Source organism: Porites lutea, chromosome 3 (genome assembly GCF_958299795.1).
Source record: "Porites lutea chromosome 3, jaPorLute2.1, whole genome shotgun sequence".
Lineage (NCBI taxonomy): Eukaryota > Metazoa > Cnidaria > Anthozoa > Scleractinia > Poritidae > Porites > Porites lutea.
This window is the reverse complement of record NC_133203.1, coordinates 42626744-42649859: the sequence shown is the minus strand read 5'-3', so window position 1 is coordinate 42649859 and position 23116 is coordinate 42626744. Positions and strand designations below refer to the sequence as shown.

The 23116-nt window shown below is 39.5% G+C and overlaps 2 protein-coding genes and 2 pseudogenes across 2 annotated transcripts; all 4 read left to right on the top strand.

The window, feature by feature from the left end:
- Positions 1-878: 878 nt before the first annotated feature.
- On the top strand, positions 879-2058 carry LOC140932342 (liver carboxylesterase 1-like; annotated as a pseudogene).
- Positions 2059-7694: 5636 nt separating this feature from the next.
- LOC140929767 (neuroligin-4, X-linked-like) lies at positions 7695-10944 on the top strand. Its single transcript, XM_073379476.1, has 2 exons — positions 7695-8887; positions 10252-10944. Exons 1-2 carry the CDS (start codon positions 7755-7757, stop codon positions 10874-10876), a joined length of 1758 nt encoding a protein of 585 aa, XP_073235577.1. The 5' UTR covers positions 7695-7754; the 3' UTR covers positions 10877-10944.
- Positions 10945-13231: 2287 nt separating this feature from the next.
- On the top strand, positions 13232-14382 carry LOC140932341 (liver carboxylesterase 1-like; annotated as a pseudogene).
- Positions 14383-19618: 5236 nt separating this feature from the next.
- LOC140931175 (neuroligin-4, X-linked-like) lies at positions 19619-22948 on the top strand. The gene is made up of 2 exons (XM_073380931.1): positions 19619-20794; positions 22305-22948. The coding sequence occupies exons 1-2, from the start codon at positions 19662-19664 to the stop codon at positions 22927-22929; spliced, it is 1758 nt and encodes a 585-aa protein (XP_073237032.1). The 5' UTR covers positions 19619-19661; the 3' UTR covers positions 22930-22948.
- The last annotated feature ends 168 nt before the right edge of the window (positions 22949-23116 follow it).

Below are 23116 nucleotides of genomic sequence, written 5' to 3'. Positions count from 1 at the left end.
TTGTCGGGCGACATGAAAATCTTTTTTATTGCAAATATTCTTTAGAGATGAAAGCAAGGTGTAATGAAAAATGTGAAAAGAGGAAACGTTAGGGAATCCTCCATTTTGAACAGTTGAGAGTTTTCGCATGTCGCTAATGTAAATATTGCGTGACTAAAGTTAGCTTTGGTAAGTGTTCGCATTGATTCTCGATTTCATCATGGAAGGTTCACTCAACGTAGATAACTTTGATAAGTCGCTTATTTTCTCGATAAGTTTCACGATGGAAGGTTCACTCTTAAGCGATGGCTCGTAAATTTGTCTCTCCAAATATTCACGCTCAAGTTTTCGCTCATAAACTAGTACATCGTAAAGGTTGGGGAACGTGTCGTTCCCAAAAAGCTATAATCTTTCTCTTGACTCTCCTCCATACCTCGTGCTTTTCAAAATGGCGGATGAGATTTCAATGAACCAGCGATATATCTCAGCGAACACTCCCAAAAGTAACGAGCCAGCGATATATCTCAGTCAGCGATATATCCCTAACAATGTAACTTTGAAAAGACAGAAACGCGTTGCATTTTATGACCGGTGCCAGCCTTCGGCTAGGCCCCGGTAATAAAGTAAAGAGGTTTTAGAAGGTACACTGTAGGTAATTCACGGTTAAGGTAAGATCCTTGCACTACTTTAGTTTCTGATTTTTTTTTACAGTTTGAGGTAAATCAGTTTCTAACATTTTGCGAAATATTTTTCATTAGTCATATTGCATGGTGAACAAAAAGCCAATAAGGGATCTTTAAACAGTGTATGTTGTTCGAATGACGTCAGGATTAAAAAAGTCCGCTGCTGCGAGATGAAAAGTAATTTAAAATTGCTCATTTGACCTTCATAATAGCTAGTGTCAACAAGTCAAGCCCTGCTGCTTTTTGATCTTGGTAAAATAAACAGCTCCACACGAAGAAGTGTTCGAGGATGCAACTAGCAACGTTATTGCTCTTTTGTGCATGTTGGCTTCATGTTCGAGCAGAAACAGTGTCAACTAAGTATGGAGATATCGAGGGTCTCGTGACTTCGTATCCGAATGCCTCTGATCCGTTCAAATCTGTCAGCAAATTTCTTGGCGTTCCTTTCGCCGCTCCACCAACTGGAGAGCTAAGGTTTAAAGCCCCCAAACCGCCAAAAGAATGGAAACTAGACGTCTATTCGGCTAAGACACATGGAAGCGTCTGGTTACAGTCCAAACTTTTCGAAAACTTTATCAAGCCTTTTACTTCAAATTCACTTTCATCCAGGATTGCTTATATCTTGATATCTACAGCCCGAACATCAGCCTTAGTTTGCCAGTGATGGTTTACATTCACGGTGGAGGCTACATTATAGGAACAGCGATTACTTCTCCCAGCGATTTCTTGGCTCTTCAGGGTGTGGTGGTGGTCATAATCCTGTATCGTCTTGGTCCCTTTGGTTTCTTGACGACTGGTGATTCGGGGGCCCCTGGTAATTATGGAATGTTGGATCAAGTGGATGAATTTTGGTGGGAATCCCAGCAAGGTTACGATATTTGGAGAGAGCGCTGGCGGATCCAGCGTGAGCCTCCATCTTCTATCACCTCTGTCACGTGATCTCTTTCATCAAGCCATTGCAGAGAGCGGTGTAGATTTAAGTTCCTTTGCTGTTCAGCCAACGTCTTTTGGTCTTCGAGTCGCTAAGGAGCTTGCGCAAAAACTAAACTGTGGTGCAAGCGACCACAACGCAATGGTTTCCTGCATACACAACAAAAGAGCTTCAGACATACAGAAAGCCTCAGAGTCAATCAAACTTGACTTCTCTAATTATCTCTACTGGGCACCGGTTGTAGGCAAGTACTTCCTTCTTGATACACCCCAAAGTTTGAGGAAAAAGAAAGATTTCAAGCAAGTGCCGCTTATCATCGCCTTTACAAGTCACGAGGATACGACATCTCTTGTAGATATTGTCAACAATTCTTTTGGGCTGATGGAGAGCTTGGACAACGGAGTCAGTCCGACTTTGTTGAAATCATGTGTAAGCAAGTTAGCTCAAGGTCAAGACATTAGGTAGGAAATCTTAATACCAGGGGAGTGATAGGACATCTGGGCGTCGGCTGGGATATCTTGATTAGAGATAAGTTATTTTTAGAAACCATGCGGACATAACAGTTTTCGGTGGACCGGTTGACTTCCGAATGACTCTTTCACAATTTAGTGCGCCAAAACGAGGCGGACTCAACAAAAGAAAAAAAATGGCGGTCTCAGTGGAGGGACGATGTGGAGGGACTTTGATTCGGTTAAAATGTGAAATAAGGTAACTTTTTGCTTAGTAGCTATAATATGTTGGAATTGATTCTTAGGTCCGGGGCTGTTTACAGTTCATAATTATAACGTGGAAAGTGTGAGGTCTCTGTCTTTTTCGTTTTTTCAAACTACAGAGTACTTTTTGCTGTCATTTTGCTGTTTCGCCGGTAATTCTAGGATCTCGCTTTTTGGTCTAAAAGGCTTCGATCCTCCTGCTTTGATTGAGAGGGAAGCAAAATAATAATAATGATAATAATAATAATAATGATAATAACAATGATAAAATTATAATTATAATGGTTTATTCAAAGGACAGCCTCTTTAATACGGTCACCAATGGGCCAAAAAAATTTGGCCGTATTAGCGGGTGACCGTATTAACGAGGTTTTTTTTTTACAAGAAAATGTATGGTCGTTTTGCCGGGCGGCCAAAAAAAAGTGGCCGTAAGAAGGGGTTCCACTGTATCCATAAACTAAAAATACGGCTCTTTGTCTGTGACTCACTACTACCGTTAACCTAACCTACTAATCTACTCATCAATTTGTTATAAATTATCATTACTACAAACCTATGAACAGTAAAATGATAATAAAACGACAAGTTCCAAAATTGAAGAAAAGCTAGTGAAAAAGAAAAACTAATGAAAAGGTCACTAAGAATACAGCCTTGCCCTTCGGCTTAGTTTTAAGGTGACTTGTCAACTGACTCTTAACATGACTAAATTCTGTGGAGTTCCAAATATGGTGTGGTATCGCATTGAAAACATTTGGCAGTGCTGTCTTGGAAGGTACCTGATTGTGTCTACTTTCTGCTCAATCTGTGCTTTATACTCAGTTGTGACTACATTTTTATTTTGTAAAACTATAATTGTTCAAAAAGAAGCGACTTTAAAACAGTTTGCTATGAAAAAACTGCGAAAAAACGTTTTTTAAAAACATTAAAAAAGTTTAAAAATATACTACGTTTCGACGTTCTCAGATGTCATTATAAAGTAAAAAATGCAGTATGAATGTTCTATAAATCCAAGAAAAACAATAGCTCATTAAAAAGAAAAGTAACATATAAAAAATATGTTACAAGTTTTAAAAACAAAGAGTATAGCACTGATTGAGTCACTCTGAGTGTTAAGTCTAGGCCTCAGTTCAGTTTGATGAATAGGATTTACGAGGCAGTCAAATTTGCCATGGCACTTATTAAGAACGCGAAATTGACCCTCACTAAGAAGATGTATGTCACCATGCGCTTCTAAAAAATGTTTACTGGGCTTAAGACCTTGCTTCGCATTTTGTATTCATTTTTTTTAGTCAATTACAAGTGCATATAGGATTAGGTCTGTTCCCCAATCTCTCTCGGTGGGAAGTAGACCATGACGTAATCCAAATGAACTTAATAAAGGAAACAGTTTTTGGAAAGGTATCAGATCTGGCAGTCTTGAATTTGTTGTGATTTTACTTTATTAGCATTTATTTGTCTTTTTAGCTTATATCTGCTTATTGCTCTGAGCTCAGAAAAGTAAAGTTGAACTTGTCTGAAAGTCGGCAACAGTCATTATGTTATTTTCCCGTACTCACGGCAATTTAAAATCCAACACCATATATCTGATTCAATGAACTGAAGTTGGGCAATTGTGCACTGGGAAGCTACTGTTTGATGGCCACTCGAGCAAATCATCGCAGTGAGTTCCGTATGCCCTTAATGCCCAATACCCGATTGCAAACGCAACCTTTTCAAGGGCGTAGCTAGGGGGGGGGGGGGGTCCTGGGGTGCCCGTGACCCCCCTTGGTAGACCTTCTTTTCAGCAAACAACCTACAATATTTAGGTGGCGAAAACGCCATCTTGGCCGTAAAAGCCATCGTTGAAAAGCCCACTTTTTTAAAATTTGTTTTTTTGTAAAGTATTTTCGTCAACGGCTCTTGTCTTTAGTTAATATGGGCCTTCATGCCGCGGTAACACGACTGAGCTCGCTGATACACGAGGGAGAGCAGCGGTATAAACCATATATAGTCGGCGATCCCTGGATGGTGTCCCTGCTTAACATAGCTCTGTGACCCCCCCTTTGAAAAATCCTGGCTACGCCCCTGCTTTTAAAGTTATATAACAGACTGATGTATTTATTGTGTCTTGTTCACTTTGCTTTGCTAATACTCTTGTTCTGAACATTATGCCCATTCCTGTTTTATTGATGTTCAGGTTATTCAAACGCTTTTTCGATTTTTATTACAGAAACACAAAAATTGGTAACCCACCTTCCTGCCTACGGACACTTTTATCAAATGCATTCCCTCGTTTTCTTTCGAAAAATTTTAAGATCCCCCACCAAGCCTAGCTAACGAGGAAACCAACTCAATTTGCATGAATTAATCTCCATATCTTTAGCTAAATCTTGTCGAGGTGAGTTACATTAATCGGATTTTTAAGTACCCATTAATTGTGATATGGCATGCGCAATGACCCGTAATCCCGCTCGGTAACAATATCTTTAACCAGGAGCCTATAACTTGCTTTAGCCTTAGGTCATTTAGTGACTCACTAGACTGTTCACAGTCCCTATTTTTTCGCCGAGATCGTTGAGATATAGCGCGTCTTACCGTTAATGACGGCCATCTTGATTTTCAAATATACCGAGGGGGCGGACGTCGGGAATTATAGCTCTGGGGGGGTGGGCGAGAACCTCTATTTTTCTCGCTTCCTCCCAAAACGCCCCCTGCCCCCTAAGTAGTTTTGACACTCATGCAAGATGTAGCCCGAAACGCAAAGCGCTCGATCTCGACGATCTAACGGAAAAATAGAGGACTGTGAACAGTCTAGTGACTCACAGGCTAGAGGTAGGTTTTGTTGACGCCTATCATGTATGGTCTCATGTATTCTGAAATGAACTGTCGAGCAAAAGTCGAACGTAATTCTTTTAAGTTCAGATGGAAGAGCGGGAACTTTTGGAATGAATTGATAACGACGAAGTCAGGTACTCAGCGTTTAGCTTTTATCAGTTGCATCCGATCTTTCATGAAGTACAATAAAAACTGCCAACTCCTGAAAGACTCACTCTGACCAGCAGAGCATGGCCGGACAATATCAATTTAATCCCTTTGTCTTTTTTAGAGTGAGAAAAGAGATCCACAATTTTGTCATTAAAAGAAACCATTTAGAATTCATAGTTTATTATTAATATAGTTATTTTTCGTATAACCTTTCTTGAAAGCCTACTTTTAAGAAATTTCTTCACATGACTTCAGGCCACTGATTGAAAGCCTGTTAGGTGATGGGCTCCTGGTCTCCCTATATTTTGTTTGTGTAAAATTCCGTACTTATTACACTCTTCTTTATGACGTCTGCATTGCGTGATGTCATTTGACTTAACCTTCATTTGGCCATAAAGTGTCAACAAGTGAAACTGAACATCCATCTTCACAAGAAGAAGTAGTGGAAGATGCTATTAGCGACGTTATTTATTTTCTGTTCCTGTTGGTATGATGTTCGATCCGAAAACAGGTCTCGTGACATCGTATCCAAATGCATCTGGTCCGTTCAAATCCGTCGGCAAATTTCTTGGCGTTCCTTTCGCCGCTCCACCTACCGGAGAGCTAAGGGTTAAAGCCCCAAAACCGTTGAACGCGTCATTTAATCCTCACCGAATGTCTTTTTGGAATGATTACTACCCTAAATTGGAGGAGGTGAAGTTCCATGTCAATAAAGAGGTGCCGTTAGAGGTGCTAAGGCTGTTGTTACCATGGGAACTACTATTCAAGTTTTATTCGCTCTAATAGAATTTTTGATTTACTAAGACCTTACTTTCTATTTTGTACCGCCATTCATTCAAGTCTATTATAATAAGTTAAGATTTCTATTATAATAAGTTAATTTTTGGTGGGAAGTACAGCAAAGGAAAAAAAGGGCAGTTTCAGGTTTTGTATAAAAAATTACAGCTATTGAATGAGGCGGAGAATGATATGCGGAATTACGCACTCACGGATTGAATAACTACTGATTATTGAATTAAAAGCGGTACAGACAAAAAACTATTGTTGCTACTGCATATATGTTACTGTCGTAACCATTCGTCAATAGGATGCTTAATGCTCAAGCAATTCCACAAATTGGCTCAGGCTCCATGAAACCTTAAGTTGTTTATTTTACGTGTTTAAGTTTTGTAAGTCTTCATTGCATTTGGTTGAGCATTTGATTTCAAGGTTTGCAATTTTAGTTGATATCAGATCGGATTGCTCTGAAAGTACAGTTAAACAGTTATGCCATGCGTCTTCAATGTCCACTTTTTTGGACTTTATACAGGTCATAAATTCCTGGACTAGAGTGGTCCTTTATTTGAGCAAATTAAGCGAGAACATGTCTCTCTGACGCGCGTGTCACCCTCCTCATCAGTTTTATACCATGGCGTCGTAAGTATTCGTCCATGAGTTCAGCAATTATGATGTAATTATTCTGAAAATGTGGTTGCCGTCTTATTGATGTACTTACATGTAGATTTCGTTACTTAGATATTTTAAAATATGACATACAAAGTATTTTTAAACCTAAAATTGTTACACCCTCCCTCTACGGCCCTTTCTTGCCCCTAACTCGCTCAACTTCTCGTTTAAACTCAGCACTTTTTATCTTCCCTCAATTTTATTTACTTGATTAAAATTTACTTGCGTCAGGGTACGTAGCCAATGAAAGCGTCCGTGGAAATCAACCTTAAGGAAAAACAATTGTTTTATCCATGCCACTTTATGGGTCCTTAAAAGTTTTGCTGAGTATACACGTTTTTGGGGACCCTAAAGACCCACTTCCGTCTTTTAAGTCGACGTGTGGGCCGATATTAGGTTTTAGTCTCATGGCATTTTGCTTTTATTAATTGCATGATGTGTCATGATATAGTTTTCAAAAGACCTTTGTTTGTCAGTATTAAAACCGCCAGCTCAGTGAATAATATCCTTAAAAAAACGCAGAGAGCCATGAACAATACGAAGTTTCCTTTTGTTCTTTAAATTGCAAAGTTAGCAAATCTAAGGTGCTCCGGCTCGCTCACGCAGTAGGACTAAAGAAATTCGACAATTTAAGTTATATGTGTATGGCCCAGATCGATCATTCAGGGTGTAGATGCGTGAACTGATCCAGATTTTTCTCATAGTTTGCCTTTTATTTTCTTGTTACCTTTTTAGAAATATATTTTTATCTACCAGATTACATAGTAAATAAAACGCCAATTAGCACAATGAGGGGTGCTCAAATTGTGTTCATGTAAAATATCGGGACTCTTTCACCATCACATGTACATGTATCAAGTTTGATTGACGTCAAGGATTTAAAAAAAATTCCATAAATAGACTCGCTGCGAGTTGAAAGGTAACTTAAACCTGTTGACTTGACCTTCATTTGGCTAGCCAGAGTGTCAACAAGTCAAGCTCGGTTAGGTTGTTTCATATTAGTGAAAGGAGCAGCTCCACAAGAAGAAGTGTTCAAAGATGCTGCTAGCAACGTTTTTTATCTTTTGTGCATGTTGGCTTCATGTTCGAGCAGAAATAGTGTCAACGAAGTATGGAGATATCGAAGGACTCGTGACTTTATATCCAAATGCCTCTGGTCCGTTCAAATACGTCAGCAAATTTCTTGGCGTTCCTTTCTCCGCTCCACCAACTGGAGAGCTAAGGTTTAAAGCCCCACAACCGCCAAAAGAGTGGAAACCGAAGGTTTATTCGGCTAAAACCCATGGGAGCGTCTGCTTACAGTTCAAACTTTCCGAAAACTTAATCAAGCCTTTTACTTCAAATTTCACTTTCAGCGAGGATTGCTTATATCTTGATATCTACAGCCCGAACATCAGCCTTAGTTTGCCAGTGATGGTTTACATTCACGGTGGAGGTTACGTTTTAGGAACAGCGATCACTTCTCCCAGCGATATCTTGGCTCTCCATGGGGTGGTGGTGGTCATTATCCAGTATCGTCTAGGTCCCTTTGGTTTCTTGACGACGGGTGATTCGGCGGCACCTGGTAACTATGGAATGTTGGATCAAGTGGAAGCACTGAAGTGGATCAAAGAAAACATTGAGAATTTTGGCGGGAATCCGAGCAAAGTGACCATATTTGGAGAGAGCGCTGGAGGATCTAGCGTGGGGCTCCATCTTCTATCGCCTCTATCTCGTGATCTCTTTCATCAAGCCATTCCAGAGAGCGGTGTAGATTTAAGTTCCTTTGCGGTTCAGCCAACGTCTTTTGGTTTCCGTTTCACTAAAGAGCTTGCACAAAAACTGAATTGTGGTTCCAGTGACCATTATGCAATGGTTTCTTGTATGCGCAGTAAAACAGCGTCCGACATGCAAAAAGCCGCCGAGTCAATCAAATTTGGTTTCGTTAATTATCTTTACTGGGCACCAGTCGTAGATAAAAATTTTCTTCATGATACACCCCAAGTTTTGAGGAAAAAAGGAGAATTTAAGCAAGTGCCGCTTATCATCACCTTCACAAGTCACGAGGGGTCGACTTTTCTTAGAGACATGGTCAACAATTCTCTAGGGCTGATGCAGAGCGTGGACAATGGAGTCAGTCCGACTTTGTTCAAATCATTTCTTATCAAGTTTGCTCAAGTTCAAAACAGTAGGTAAGATCAGTGAAAATTAAATATTTGCTCAGTAGTTTTTAAAGTACAGCAGAACCCCGATGGCTCGAACTCGGATAACTCGAATTCGCCGCTAACTCGAACTAAAACTCTTTTCCCCTGATCAAAAAAAGTCAGTGAAATTTACCCCGATAACTCGAATTCTGGTTCTTTTAACTACACTCTGATGCCATCCCATTAACTCTTCTTGTTGTAAAGGGTCTGAAAACACTAAAACTAAGACTGGTCACTATTGAAGGCAATTTGATTTAAATTGGGGAAACGAACAGATCACGTTTTATCAAAAAAGTGCCTAATCATGTTACCGTTTCTGATGAAATAAGTGTACCTTACACTGAAGTATGGCATATTGAATTTTTCAATCGACCGCGATAACTTGAACTCTCGCTAATTCGAACTGTTTTTCCTTTCCCTTCTGAGTTCAAGTTACTGGGGTTCTACTGTAGATGTAGTCACACTTTTGGAATTTATTGACTTGCTCATAAACGTGGATTCTCAGCACAATAGCACTGAACCCGGCGTTTTAGACCCTCGCGTGGCTCCACAGGGACTTCGCTTCTACATTAGGCTGCTGCATGCAGGACAATTAAGCCTCTTGGAGCCCACAGATACACGGTTGAAGCAGGGGCGTCCTACCTTAAAGACAGAGGTTTCGATAGTTTTGCAGACAACGTTGTAAAACTATCAGTCAATGAAACAAAATGGACTGGCTCGTTAGCATTTTTTTTCTTGAGATTTAATTTTGAATTGACTATTTGATTTCGGCTGAAAAATAATGGAGATGTTGGGGGTGAAGACGCACGTCATAATCCGGGGGGGGGGGGGGGGCAATATTTGGGTATAGATGAGCCGCTGAGGGTTTGAAACCCTGGCCCCGTTTAGTACAACAAAATTCTAAAATACATACCCTGTCAGGTGCCGACGTTTAGGACACAGGAAAAAATGCACGCCGTCTTGTTTTTAAGCCATTTATTAGCAATTTCAATAGAGAAAATTCACGTTATAGTCATTGCTTCTGTATACTTGGAGGGGAAGCATATTTTATCCTGTTTACAATTAGGATAGGCTCGCATGAAATTATATACCCTGTTAAGGACAGAGCGGTCAAAAACCACACCCTGTCCAGAGGCAAATCCCCGTATAGGTCATATAAGCAAGTACCCCAGCGGGGTCATAACAGGCCACCGATCATGTTTCTCTCTTGTGTTACATTAACATTTATTTGCAAGCAGTGTTTTACTTTCGCCTTCAAGATAAAACCAGTGAGGCAAGTACCTCGGATTGCTTCATACTGGGCACGGCTCTGGTCTGTGGAAAAATTATTAAATATCTGTCACTTTTTTTAGGAAGAAGAATGCTGATCTTCTCGCCGATGCCTTGGAGTTCATGTACACCCCTTGGCCTGACAACAGTAACACATACGCATTAAGAAGTGGACTTGTTGATGTTATTGGAGATAACCTTTTCGTTGCCCCCAGTCACAAGGTCGCTGATGTTCACAGTCAGGTCGCTCCTGTTTATATGTATGAATTTGCTCATCGGGCAAAGTCAAGTTTGGTGGCACGTGCAGAGTGGATGGGCGTTGTTCATGGCGAAAACATTCCCTTTGATTTCGGTGTTCCTTTGCTTCCCAAATTTTCGCCACATTATAGTCAGGCTGACAGAAATGTCAGTCTGTTTATCATGACCATGTATGCAAACTTCGCCCGGTCCGGCGATCCTTCAGTCAGCGGTGTCGCGTGGGAGAAATACAACTCGAGTCACAGAGCTTACCTAAAAGTGGACACAAGTCCCAAACTGAAGACGTCATATAATTCTCGCCGAATGTCTTTTTGGAATAATTACTATCCTAAATTGGAGCAGGTGAAGTTCGATGTCAATAAGGAGGTGGTCAGCGGTGCAAAGGATGTTGTTACCATGGGAACTGCTCTTCAAGTTGTATTTGCTTTAATAGTATACTTGATTTACTAAGACCTTACTTTGTTTTCTACTCATTCGTTCAAGTTTATTAGAAGTGGATGAGACTAACATTTTCTTTAATGGTTTAATGGTTTATGAGCGGAAAGTATAGCATGAAGTATGTAACCGAATCAACTAAAAAGAATCAGCAAAGAAAAAAGGGCGATTTCAGTTTTTTGCTATAAAGTTCATAACTGTTTTTTAGAAGTGGATAAGACTAACATTTTCGTTAATGTTTATGAGCGGAAAGTAGAGCATGATGTATGTAGCCGAATCAACTAAAAAAAGGTCGGTAAAGAAAAAGAGCGATTTCAGTTTTTGCTAAAAAGTTCATGACTGTTATTGAATGAAGCTGAGAATGATACGACGAATTAATATACAGATAGAGGATTGAATAATTAATACTGATTATTGAATTAATAGGGTACAGACTTGATTGTTGCTCCTGCAATTGAGATATCCATACATCAGTAGAGGATGCCTAAGGTTCGTACAATTCTACAATTGTTTTGGGCTCCATTAAATCCTAATTTTACATCTTTAAGTTTTGGCAGTCTTCATTGTATTTGGCCGAGCATTTAATTACTATTGCAATTTCAGCTGATCGCATTGCAGTCACAACCTGTCTACAAAGATACATGCGTCCACACCGTCCACTTTTTCGGACGGACAGACCGTAGATTCATAGACTCGAGTATTGTTTCGCTTTCCTCAGAGAAAGCAAAGTGAGCGAATTGAGCGAGAACAGCGTGAAAATCTCAGTCCACGCCCTTGTCACCCTCCTCGACTGGTTTCTACCAATTTTTAATGACTAGTAAGTATTCTAAGAACAGTAGAATCCCGGTAACACGAACTCTGAGAGGAAACGAACAACATTTCGAACTAGCGAGGGTTCGAGTTATCAGGGTCGATTGAAAAATTCAATATGCGATGTTAGAAATTGATATTTACTGATTTTCTCAGTGCTTCAGTGTATGGTGGAGCACGAATTTAATTATTTCATGAGAAACAGTCCGATAACACGATTAGGCACTTTTATGATAAAACGTGATCTGTTCGTTTTACCACTTTAAATCAAATTTTCTTTAATAGTGACCAGTGTTAATTTTAGTGTTTTCAGGCCCTTTACAACAAGAAGAGCTAATGGGGTGGCATCCGAATGTAGTTAAAAGAAACAGAATTCGAGTTATCGGGGAAAATTTCAGTGACTTTTTGATCGGGTTAGCGGGGAGTTCGAATTATCCGAGTTCGAGTTATCGGGGTTCTACTGTATTCGCTTTGAGTACCAACTCCTGTAACCGTAGGCCCGAGCTGAAACTTTTGTCATTGTCGGGATTTGCCGCTGGGACCTGGACCCCTTAGCCTACACCAGAGCTAGTTCAGCGGAATTTTGCTGCCCTATACTAGACTACACTCCCCAAATCCCCCCTATCCTAGAGTACCTTTTAGGCTGAGTTGCATAAATTTAAACTTGCTGATTTGATTTTTTTAAAATTTTTGAGAGGCAATTCCCGGTTCCCTAGTCTAGACTAACATCTTCAACCAACTGATCTGTTTCATGGAAAATGATACCCTATTCTAGACCCAAACTCTCTGATTTATATACCCTATCGCGGAGTAAACTGCTTGAAAACCATACCCTTCACAGACGCACATACCTATGTAACCCATATGTGGCAGTACCCACCTCCGGGGGTCCAAACCAGCCTTGGTCGAACCCACTTCAATTTAACCTTAAATTAGCTTGACGCTTGTGCGACGTTTTAATCTTATCTTTGCTTGCCAAGTAAATTTAATTAAAATGTATTTAATTGGGATCTATTATTATTTGCTATGAGGTACCACGAGCCCTGTAACCGTAGCCCTAAACTTATGTCATTTAGAGACTTCAGGGATTGATGCGAACTCAAAAATCCAGGTTTTGTTGATGGCTGCCATCATATGTTATATCAACTGTCAAGAATAATGGACCTTCTGGTCAAGCTCAATGGCTTATGTCAGCTATGGGTGGTTCTGTGATTTTGCTGATTGCATGATCTGTCGTGATATACTGTATTCATATGAGTTTTATTTCTAACTAAACTGCCCACTTAATGAATTGTATCATTTAGACCCATGTCAGCTTGCCATTGTTCTCTAAATTTTCATTAGTCATATTGCATAGTGAACAAAAAGCCAGTAAGGGGTCTTTAAAATAGTGTATGTTGTTCGAATGACGTCAGGATTAAAAAGGTCCGCTGCTGCGAGATGAAAAGTAATTTAAAATTGCTCATTTGAATTTCATAATAGCTAGTGTCAACAAGTCAAGGCCTGCTGATTTTTGATCTTGGTAAAATAAACAGCTTCACAACTGAGAAGTGTTCGAAGATGCAACAACTAGCAACGTTATTGCTCTTTTGTGCATGTTGGCTTCATGTTCGAGCAGAAACAGTGTCAACTAAGTATGGAGATATCGAGGGTCTCGTGACTTCGTATCCGAATACCTCTGGTCCGTTCAAATCTGTCAGCAAATTTCTTGGGGTTCCTTTCTCCGCTCCACCAACTGGAGAGCTAAGGTTTAAAGCCCCCAAACCGCCAAAAGAATGGAAACCAAACGTCTATTCGGCTAAGACAAATGGAAGCGTCTGCTTACAGGCCAAACTTTTCGAAAACTTTATCAAGCCTTTTACTTCAAATTTCACTTTCAGCGAGGATTGCTTATATCTTGATATAACAGCCCGAACATCAGCCTTAGTTCGCCAGTAATGGTTTACATTCACGGTGGAGGCTACATTATAGGAACAGCGATCACTTCTTCCAGCGATTTTTTGGCTCTTCAGGGTGTGGTGGTGGTCATAATCCAGTATCGTCTAGGTCCCTTTGGTTTCTTGACGACTGGTGATTCAGCGGCGCCTGGTAACTATGGAATGTTGGATCAAGTGGAAGCACTGAAGTGGGTCAATGAAAACATTATGAATTTTGGTGGGAATCCCAACAAGGTCACGATATTTGGAGAGAGCGCTGGCGGATCCAGCTTGAGTCTCCACCCTCTATCACCTCTGTCACGTGATCTCTTTCATCAAGCCATTGCAGAGAGCGGTGTAGATTTAAGTTCCTTTGCGGTTCAGCCAACGTCTTTTGGTCTTCGAGTCGCTAAGGAGCTTGCGCAAAAACTAAACAAAAAACTAAACTGTGGTGCAAGCGACCACAACGCAATGGTTTCCTGCATACACTACAAAAGAGCTTCAGACATACAGAAAGCCTCAGAGTCAATCAAATTTGATTTCTCTAATTATCTCCACTGGGCACCAGTTGTAGACAAATACTTCCTTCTTAATACACCCCAAAGTTTGAGGAAAAAGAAAAATTTCAAGCAAGTGCCGCTTATCATCGTCTTCACAAGTCACGAGGGGGCGACATCTCTTGTAGATATGGTCAACAATTCTTTTGGGCTGATGGAGAGCTTGGACAACGGAGTCAGTCCGACTTTGTTCAAATCATGTGTAAGCAAGTTAGCTCAAGGTCAAGACATTAGGTAAGAAATCGTAATACCAGGGGCGTGTTAGGACAAAGAGGGAGTCTCTGGGCGTCGGCTGGGATATCTTGATTAGAGATAAGTTATTTTTAGAAACCATGCCGACATTACAGTTTTCGGTGGACCGGTTGACTTCCGAATGACTCTTTTTCACAATTTAGTGCGCCAAAACGAGACGGATTCAACAAAAGAAAAAAAATGGCGGTCTCAGTGGAGGGACGATGTGGAGGGACTTTGATTCGGTTAAAATGTGAAATAAGGTAACTTTTTGCTTAGTAGCTATAATATGTTGGAATTGATTCTTAGGTCCGGGGCTGTTTACAGTTCATAATTATAACGTGGAAAGTGTGAGGTCTCTGCCTTTTTCGTTTTTTCAAACTACAGAGTACTTTTTGCTGTCATTTTGCTGTTTCGCCGGTAATTCTAGGATCTCGCTTTTTGGTCTAAAAGGCTTCGATCCTCCTGCTTTGATTGAGAGGGAAGCAAAATAATAATAATGATAATAATAATAATAATGATAATAATAATGATAAAATTATAATTATAATGGTTTATTCAAAGTACAGCCTCTTTAATACGGTCACCAATGGGCCAAAAAAATTTGGCCGTATTAGCGGGTGACCGTATTAACGAGGTTTTTTTTTTACAAGAAAATGTATGGTCGTTTTGCCGGGCGGCCAAAAAAAAGTTGCCGTAAGAAGGGGTTCCACTGTATCCATAAACTAAAAATACGGCTCTTTGTCTGTGACTCACTACTACCGATAACCTAACCTACTAATCTACTCATCAATTGGTTATAAATTATCATTACTACAAAACTATGAACAGTGAAATGATAATAAAACGACCAGTGACAAAATTAAAGAAAAGCTAGTGAAAAAGAAAAACTAATGAAAAGGTCACTAAGAATACACCCTTGCCCTTCGGCTTAGTTTTAAGGTGACTTGTCAACTGACTCTTAACATGACTAAATTCTGTGGAGTTCCAAATATGGTGTGGTATCGCAATGAAAACATTTGCCAGTGCTGTCTTGGAAGGTACCTGATTGTGTCTACTTTCTGCTCAATCTGTGCTTTATACTCAGTTGTGACTACATTTTTATTTTGTAAAACTATAATTGTTCAAAAAGAAGCGACTTTAAAACATTTAGCCATAAAAAATTGCGAGAAAAAACTTTTCTTGAAAACATTTTTTAAAAAAAGTTTAAAAACATACTACGTTGTTTCGACGTTCTCAGCTGTCATTATCAAGTAAAAAATGCAGTATCATATGAATCTTCTATAAATGCAAGAAAAACAGTAGCTCATTAAAAAGAAAAGTAGCATATAAAAAATATGGTACAAGTTTTAAAACAGAGCGTTTAGTACTGATTGAGTCACTCTGAGTGTTAAGTCTAGGCCTCAGTTCAGTTTGATGAATAGGATTTACGAGGCAGTCAAATTTGCCGTGGCAGTTATCAAGAACGCGAAATTGACCCTCACTAAGAAGATGTATGTCACCATGCGCTTCTAAAAAATGTTTACTGGGCTTAAGACCTTGCTTCGCATTGTGTATTCATTTATTTTAGTCAATTACAAGTGCATATAGGATTAGGTCTGTTCCCCAATCTCTCTCGGTGGGAAGTAGACCATGACGTAATCCAAATGAACTTAATAAAGGGAACTGTTTTTGGAAAGGTATCAGATCTGGCAGTCTTGAATTTGTTGTGATTTTACTTTATTAGCATTTATTTGTCTTTTTAGCTTTTATCTGCTTATTGCTCTGAGCTCAGGAAAGTAAAGTTAAACTTCTCTGAAAGTCGGCAACAGTCATTATGTTATTTTCCCGTACTCACGGCAATTTAAAATCCAACACCATATATCTGATTCAATGAACTGAAGTTGGGCAATTGTGCACTGGGAAGCTACTGTTTGATGGCCACTCGAGCAAATCATCGCAGTGAGTTCCGTATGCCCTTAATGCCCAATACGCGATTGCAAAAGCAACCTTTTAAAGTTATATAACAAACTGACGTATTTATTGTGTCTTGTGCTCCGGCTCGCTTACGCAATTCGACAACTTGACCGGGCAACTTGTGTTACATATGTTGGGCCCAGATCGATTATTCAGGGTGAAGATGCGTGAAATCCAGATTTTTCTCATAGTTTGTAATAAATTGTTTTGTAACCTTTATAGAAATATATTTTTATCAACCAGATTGCATAGTCAGTAAAACGCCAATAAGGAAAATGAGGGGTGCTCAAATTGTGTTCATGTAAAATATCGGCACTCTTTCACCATCACATGTACATGTATCAAGTTTGATTGACGTCTAGGATTTTAAAAAACATTTCCATAAAAAGACTTGCTGCGAGATGAAAAGTAAATCAAAACTGTTGACTTAACCTTCATTTGGCTAGTTTTTTTGGCTAGTTTCAACAAGTCAAACTCGGTCGTTGTTTAATATTAGTAAAAGAAACGGCCCCACAAGAAGAGGTGTGTTAAAAGATGCTGCTAGCAACGTTAATTCTCTTTTCTGCATGTTGCTGACATTTTTATATACATTATGACGATTATGTGAAGAGATTTTAAAAAAAATTCGTTCGAGTCGTTTTGGAGATATACAAGAAAGCGCTAAAAGTCCAAATTCTGAATGAAGTTACACTTATACAGGTGGTGAGAAAACGGGTTAGATTTCAAGATCGCATGAACGAAAGTGCACCAAAATTTCCTAGCATCAAAATATGATATTAAGCATCATTCTTATGCTACTTAAGAATAATTTGAGTCATTTATAACGTTTTTATTAAATAACCTATCACGGCTATTGAAAGTTTAAGGTTTGAAATATTTTTTCGTTTTAGTCGAATTCAAACATACAGAATTTTTTACTTCTTTACGGATATTGTTTGCTAAACACCAAACTTTAAGTTCCTAGTGTTGGATTTTCAGTAGCAGGTCTAGATCACACAAAATTCGGCTTTTATCAATTTCAAAGTTTTTTGCTTATTGTTGTCATAGTAATATCGATTTTATTTAAAACTACATTTTCACAAAACTCAATCCATAGCCAATTACTGGTAAAAATTTTATAGCGATCGGACAAGGAAAAATCAATTTTAAGGCGATTGAAAAATATCGGTATCGCCTCTGAAAAACTGTATCGAAACACCTTAATGTTCGAGCACAAACAGTGTCAACTAAGTATGGAGATATCGAGGGTCTCGTGACTTCGTATCGTAATGCCTCTGGTCCGTTCAAATCCGTCAGCAAATTTCTCGTTGGCGTTCCTTTCGCCGCTCCACCAACTGGAGAGCTAAGGTTTAAAGCCCCAAAACCGCAAAAAGAGTGGAAACAAAACGTTTATTCGGCTAAAACCCATGGGAGCGTCTGCTTACAGCCCAAACTTTTCGAAAACTTTATCGAGCCTGGCAAATTTCACTTTCAGCGAGGATTTCTTTAATCTTGCTATCTACAGACAAAACAATACGGACTTTTTAGATGGAAATATTGTATTTTGCTGAGCATTTAATTTACTTTTTCAATTTTAGCTGATATCATATCCGGGACTGCTCTGAAAGTACAGTCAAAACCCTCTACAAAGGTTATGCGTCTAGAACGTCCACGTTTTTGGACTTACAGTCCATAACCTCCTCCGGCATCTAGTTTTCTACCATGGCTTTGCAAGTATTAGTCCATGAGTTCAGGAATTATGATCTAATTACTCTGAAAATGTGGTTGCCTTTTTTGTTGATGTACATGTAGATTGTGTTAGGTATTTTAAAATATGTAATACAAAGCATTTTTAAAACTAAAATTGTTACACTCTGCCTCTACGGCACTAAAAATAGAGTTCTATTTCATCCCTACCTCCCCAGAACGGTCGCCTGTTTAATTAATTGTAATTATTTTTCCTTGCTGTTCTTTTCAGAGAAAATGTTCTTATTATCGTAATACACTGTGTTGCAGTGTATTTACCCTGATGAAGATCACAATAAACTTATTTCTACCTTATTTTTGTTCTTGTTCCCTTTAGCTATCAAAACGATTTTGAAGGCCGCTTATCACTAGGCTTCACACTCTTAGAATTGTAATCCAATAAGACATCCTGTTGAAGTCGCTACATGGCGATATTGTTTTCCCTGTTAAGAACTCAAGTCTCTGAAAATCATGCTTTCAGCCGCACACCCGTGTAGGCCCAAGAAAGTACTCCTCGTCGGATGTTGGCCCCAGTTTTTTTAAGTTGAATAGCGGTATCCGCGGATAGATTTCTCTTCGGTGGGTTGGTGTGTGGGAAAACAACTAAGTTTACCTAGTGGTCTGGATAACAGATATTTTGCTGAATACTCAAAATAATGACACATTCTAATGGTCAGTTCAGCGATTTTTCTTTTATCATTTGCACGATCTGTTTATGATATATTCATAAAACCTAAATGTGTTTTTAAAACTGCCAACCGAATAGACCGGCAGCAAATGAACAATACCTGTTTCTGTCGCAAGAAATGTGGCCTTTCGTGAGAAAAAAAAAATATTGTTTTGTGGACTGACTTTCGCAGTTGCTATTCGATTTGATTACAAGTAGGAAAATTTCTCAATTCATTAAGATTGAAAGAGTGTGATAACAAGACGTGAATTTCTTAACATTTTTATTCATGCTATACACGTATTTAAGGACCCTAAAGACCCACTTCCGTCCCTAAAGTTGATGTATGGGACGATATTAGTTCCGTTTCTTGGAATTTTCCTTTTATTAATTGCATGATGTGTCATGATATAGTTTTCAAACGACCTTTGTTTGTCAGTGTTGAAACCGCCAGCTCAGTGAATAATATCCTTAAAAACACACAGAGAGCCATGAACAATACCAGTTTCCTTTTGTTCTTTTAACTGCACAGTCAGCGAATCCAAGGTGTTCTCGCTCACGCAGTAAGATTAAAGAAATTCGACAATATGTGTTATATGTGTTGGGCCCAGATCGATCATTCAGGGTGAAGATGCGTGAGCTGATCCAGATTTTTCTCATAGTTTGCATTACATTTTCTTGTAACCTTTTTAGAAATATATTTTTATCAGCCAGATTACATAGTCAATAAAACGGCAATAAGGAAAATGAGGGGTGCTCAAATTGTGTTCCTGTAAAATATCGGCATTCTTTCACCATCACATGTACATGTATCAAGTTTGATTGACGTCCAGGATTTTAAAAAAATTCAATAAAAAGACTCGCTGCGAGTTGAAAGGTAACTTAAAACTGCTTCATATTAGTGAAAGAAACAGCTCCACAAGAAGAAGTGTTCAAAGATGCTGCTAGCAACGTTTTTTATCTTTTGTGCATGTTGGCTTCACGTTCGAGCAGAAATAGTGTCAACGAAGTATGGAGATATCGATGGACTCGTGACTTTATATCCAAATGCCTCTGGTCCGTTCAAATCCGTCAGCAAATTTCTTGGCGTTCCTTTCTCCGCTCCACCAACTGGAGAGCTAAGGTTTAAAGCCCCACAACCGCCAAAAGAATGGAAACCAAAGGTTTATTCGGCTAAAACCCATGGGAGCGTCTGCTTACAGCCCAAACTTTTCGAAAACTTAATCGAGGCTTTTACTTCAAATTTCACCTTCAGCGAGGATTGCTTATATCTTGATATCTACAGCCCGAACATCAGCCTCAGTTTGCCAGTGATGGTTTACATTCACGGTGGAGGTTACCTTATGGGAACAGCGATCATTTTTCCTAGCGATATCCTGGCTCTCCAGGGGGTGGTGGTGGTCATAATTCAGTATCGTCTAGGTCCCTTTGGTTTCTTGACGACCGGTGATTCAGCGGCACCTGGTAACTATGGAATGTTGGATCAAGTGGAAGCACTGAAGTGGGTCAAAGAAAACATTGAGAACTTTGGCGGGAATCCCAGCAAAGTGACCATATTTGGAGAGAGCGCTGGAGGAACTAGCGTGGGGCTCCATCTTCTATCGCCTCTATCACGTGATCTCTTTCATCAAGCTATTCCAGAGAGCGGTGTTGATTTAAGTCCCTTTGCGATTCAGCCAACGTCTTTTGGTCTCCGTTTCACTAAAGAGCTTGCACGAAAACTGAATTGTGGATCCAGTGACCATTCTGCAATGGTTTCTTGTATGCGCAGAAAAACAGCGTCAGACATGCAAAGAGCCGCAGAGTCAATCAAATTTGGTTTCGTTAATTATATTTACTGGGCACCAGTCGTAGATAAAAATTTTCTTCATGATACACCCCAGGTTTTGAGGAAAAAGGGAGAATTCAAGCAAGTGCCGCTTATCATCACCTTCACAAGTAACGAGGGGGCGACTTTTCTTGGAGACATGGTCAACAATTCTTTAGGGCTGATGGAGAGCGTTGACAATGGAGTCAGTCCGACCTTGTTTAAATCATTTCTTACTAAGTTCGCTCAAGTTCAAAACAGTAGGTAAGATCAGTAAAAATTAAATATTTGCTCAGTAGTTTCAATGCAGCAGAACCCCGTTAACTCCAACTTCCCGCCAACTCTGACTAAATTCAATTTCCCTTGGATTTCAACACGCTTTTCTGTCATTTTTACTCGGTTAACTCCAACTCGGAAAACTCGAATTCTCCGCTAACTCGAACTAAAACACCTTTTCTCCTCCCCTGATAAAAAAAGTCTCTGAAATGTACCCCGATAACTCGAATTCTGGTTCTTTTAACTACTAAACTAATCTATAAACTAACTAATCCCAGTAGCTCTTCTTGTTGTATGAGGGCGTGAAACACTAAAACTGACATTAGTCACTGTTAAAGGCAATTTCATTTTAATTGGTGAAACGAACAGATCACGTTTTATCATAAAAGTGCCTAATCATGTTACCGTGTATGATGAAATAAGTAAACTTGTACTGCACCATACACTGAAATGAATTTTTCAATCGACCCCGGTAAATCCCGGCGTGACCACTCGAACTGTTCGGTAATGGAACTTAATCGAACGATTGGGTTCGATTAAGTTCGGTAATCGAACACAAGCGAACCACGAGAGTTCGATTAAGTTCGATTTTTGAACTTAATCGAAGCAATCGAACTTAATCAAGCGTTCTAAACCAATACTCAAAATAGACAAGAACAAAGCGATAAAACAACCAAATCAACTGAGATCGTGAGGAGTAAATGTTCCAGGTTTATTGAATTCGCGTGATCGCTTTGTTTTACTGTAGCGCTGCTTTCACGTTGCAGACACAAACGTGGAGGAACTCTGAACGTGCCGGTGCGTCTGGCTGCGGCGTTACATACAAGGGACGTTGTAAAGTTAAAAAAACTCTTTAATGAGGCATATCATTCACTCTGTGATTGAGGAGGTCGATTAAAGGATAAAGTTGTAATATGGCTATGTAGGTCTTATTGTTCCGGGTTGTTCTTGTATATATTATCGCTCCAAAAATTAAACTACACCGTACACCGATCCGCTACAACGTAACCACTACCGGAATATACTCAGTCGTAGTTTATTATGTACCCTGTTTAGGACAGAAAGGTCAAGAACCACACCCTGTCCAGCGGCACATTCCCCTATAGGTCATATAACCTAAGCAAGTAACCTCCCAGGGTCATAACAGGCCACCAACCATGTTGCATTAACATTTATCAAGAGAGAGTAATAGCGACTTCTGTTTCTCTCTGGAGACCATCCTCCGATTAATTCAAGCGTTTATCGGTATCAAATTAACTTTGGTGAAATTCACATATCCCCAGGGCTAGACAGGGCGTTTCCCTCTGTGTCTCATTATTCCCTTTTTGCATTTATTTATTCATTTCAGTATTTATTTATTTGTTTGTGTTTTATTTGCACGCAGTGTTTTACTTTTCCCTTCAAAATAGAACTAGTGAGGCAAGTGCCTCGGATTGCTTCACACTGGGCACGTTTCTGGTCTGTGGAATAATTGTTAAATATCCGTCATTTTTTTTAGGAAGAAGAATGCTGATCTCCTCGCCGATGCCTTGGAGTTCATGTACACCCCTTGGCCTGACAACAGTAACACATACGCATTAAGAAGTGGACTTGTTGATGTTATTGGAGATAACCTTTTCGTTGCCCCCAGTCACAAAGTCGCTGATTTTCACAGTCAGGTCGCTCCTGTTTACCTGTATGAATTTGCTCATCGGGGAAAGTCAAGTTTGGTGGTACGTGCAGAGTGGATGGGCGTTGTTCATGCTGAAAACATTCCCTTTGATTTCGGAGTTCCTTTCCTTCCCAAATTTTCGCCACATTATAGTCAGGCTGACAGAAATGTCAGTCTGTTTATCATGACCATGTACGCAAATTTTGCCCGGTCCGGCGATCCTTCAGTCAGCGGTGTCACGTGGGAGAAATACAACTCGAGTCACAGAGCTTACCTTAAAGTGGACACAAGTCCCAAACTGAAGGCGTCATTTAATTCTCGCCGAATGTCTTTTTGGAATAATTATTATCCTAAATTGAAGCAGGTGAAGTTTGATGTCAATAAAGAGGTGGTCAGCGGTGCGAAGGATGTTGTTACCATCGGAACTGCTCTTCAAGTTGTATTTGCTTTAATAGTATACTTGATTTACTAAGACCTTATTTTGTTTTTTACTCATTGATTCAAGTTTATTAGAAGTGGATAAGACTAACATTTTCTTTAATGTTTATGAGCGGAAAGTAGAGCATGATGTATGTAGCCGAATCAACTAAAAAAGAGCTCCTGGTTTTAGCTAAAAAGTTCATAACTGTTATTGAATGAAGGTGAGAATGATACGAGGA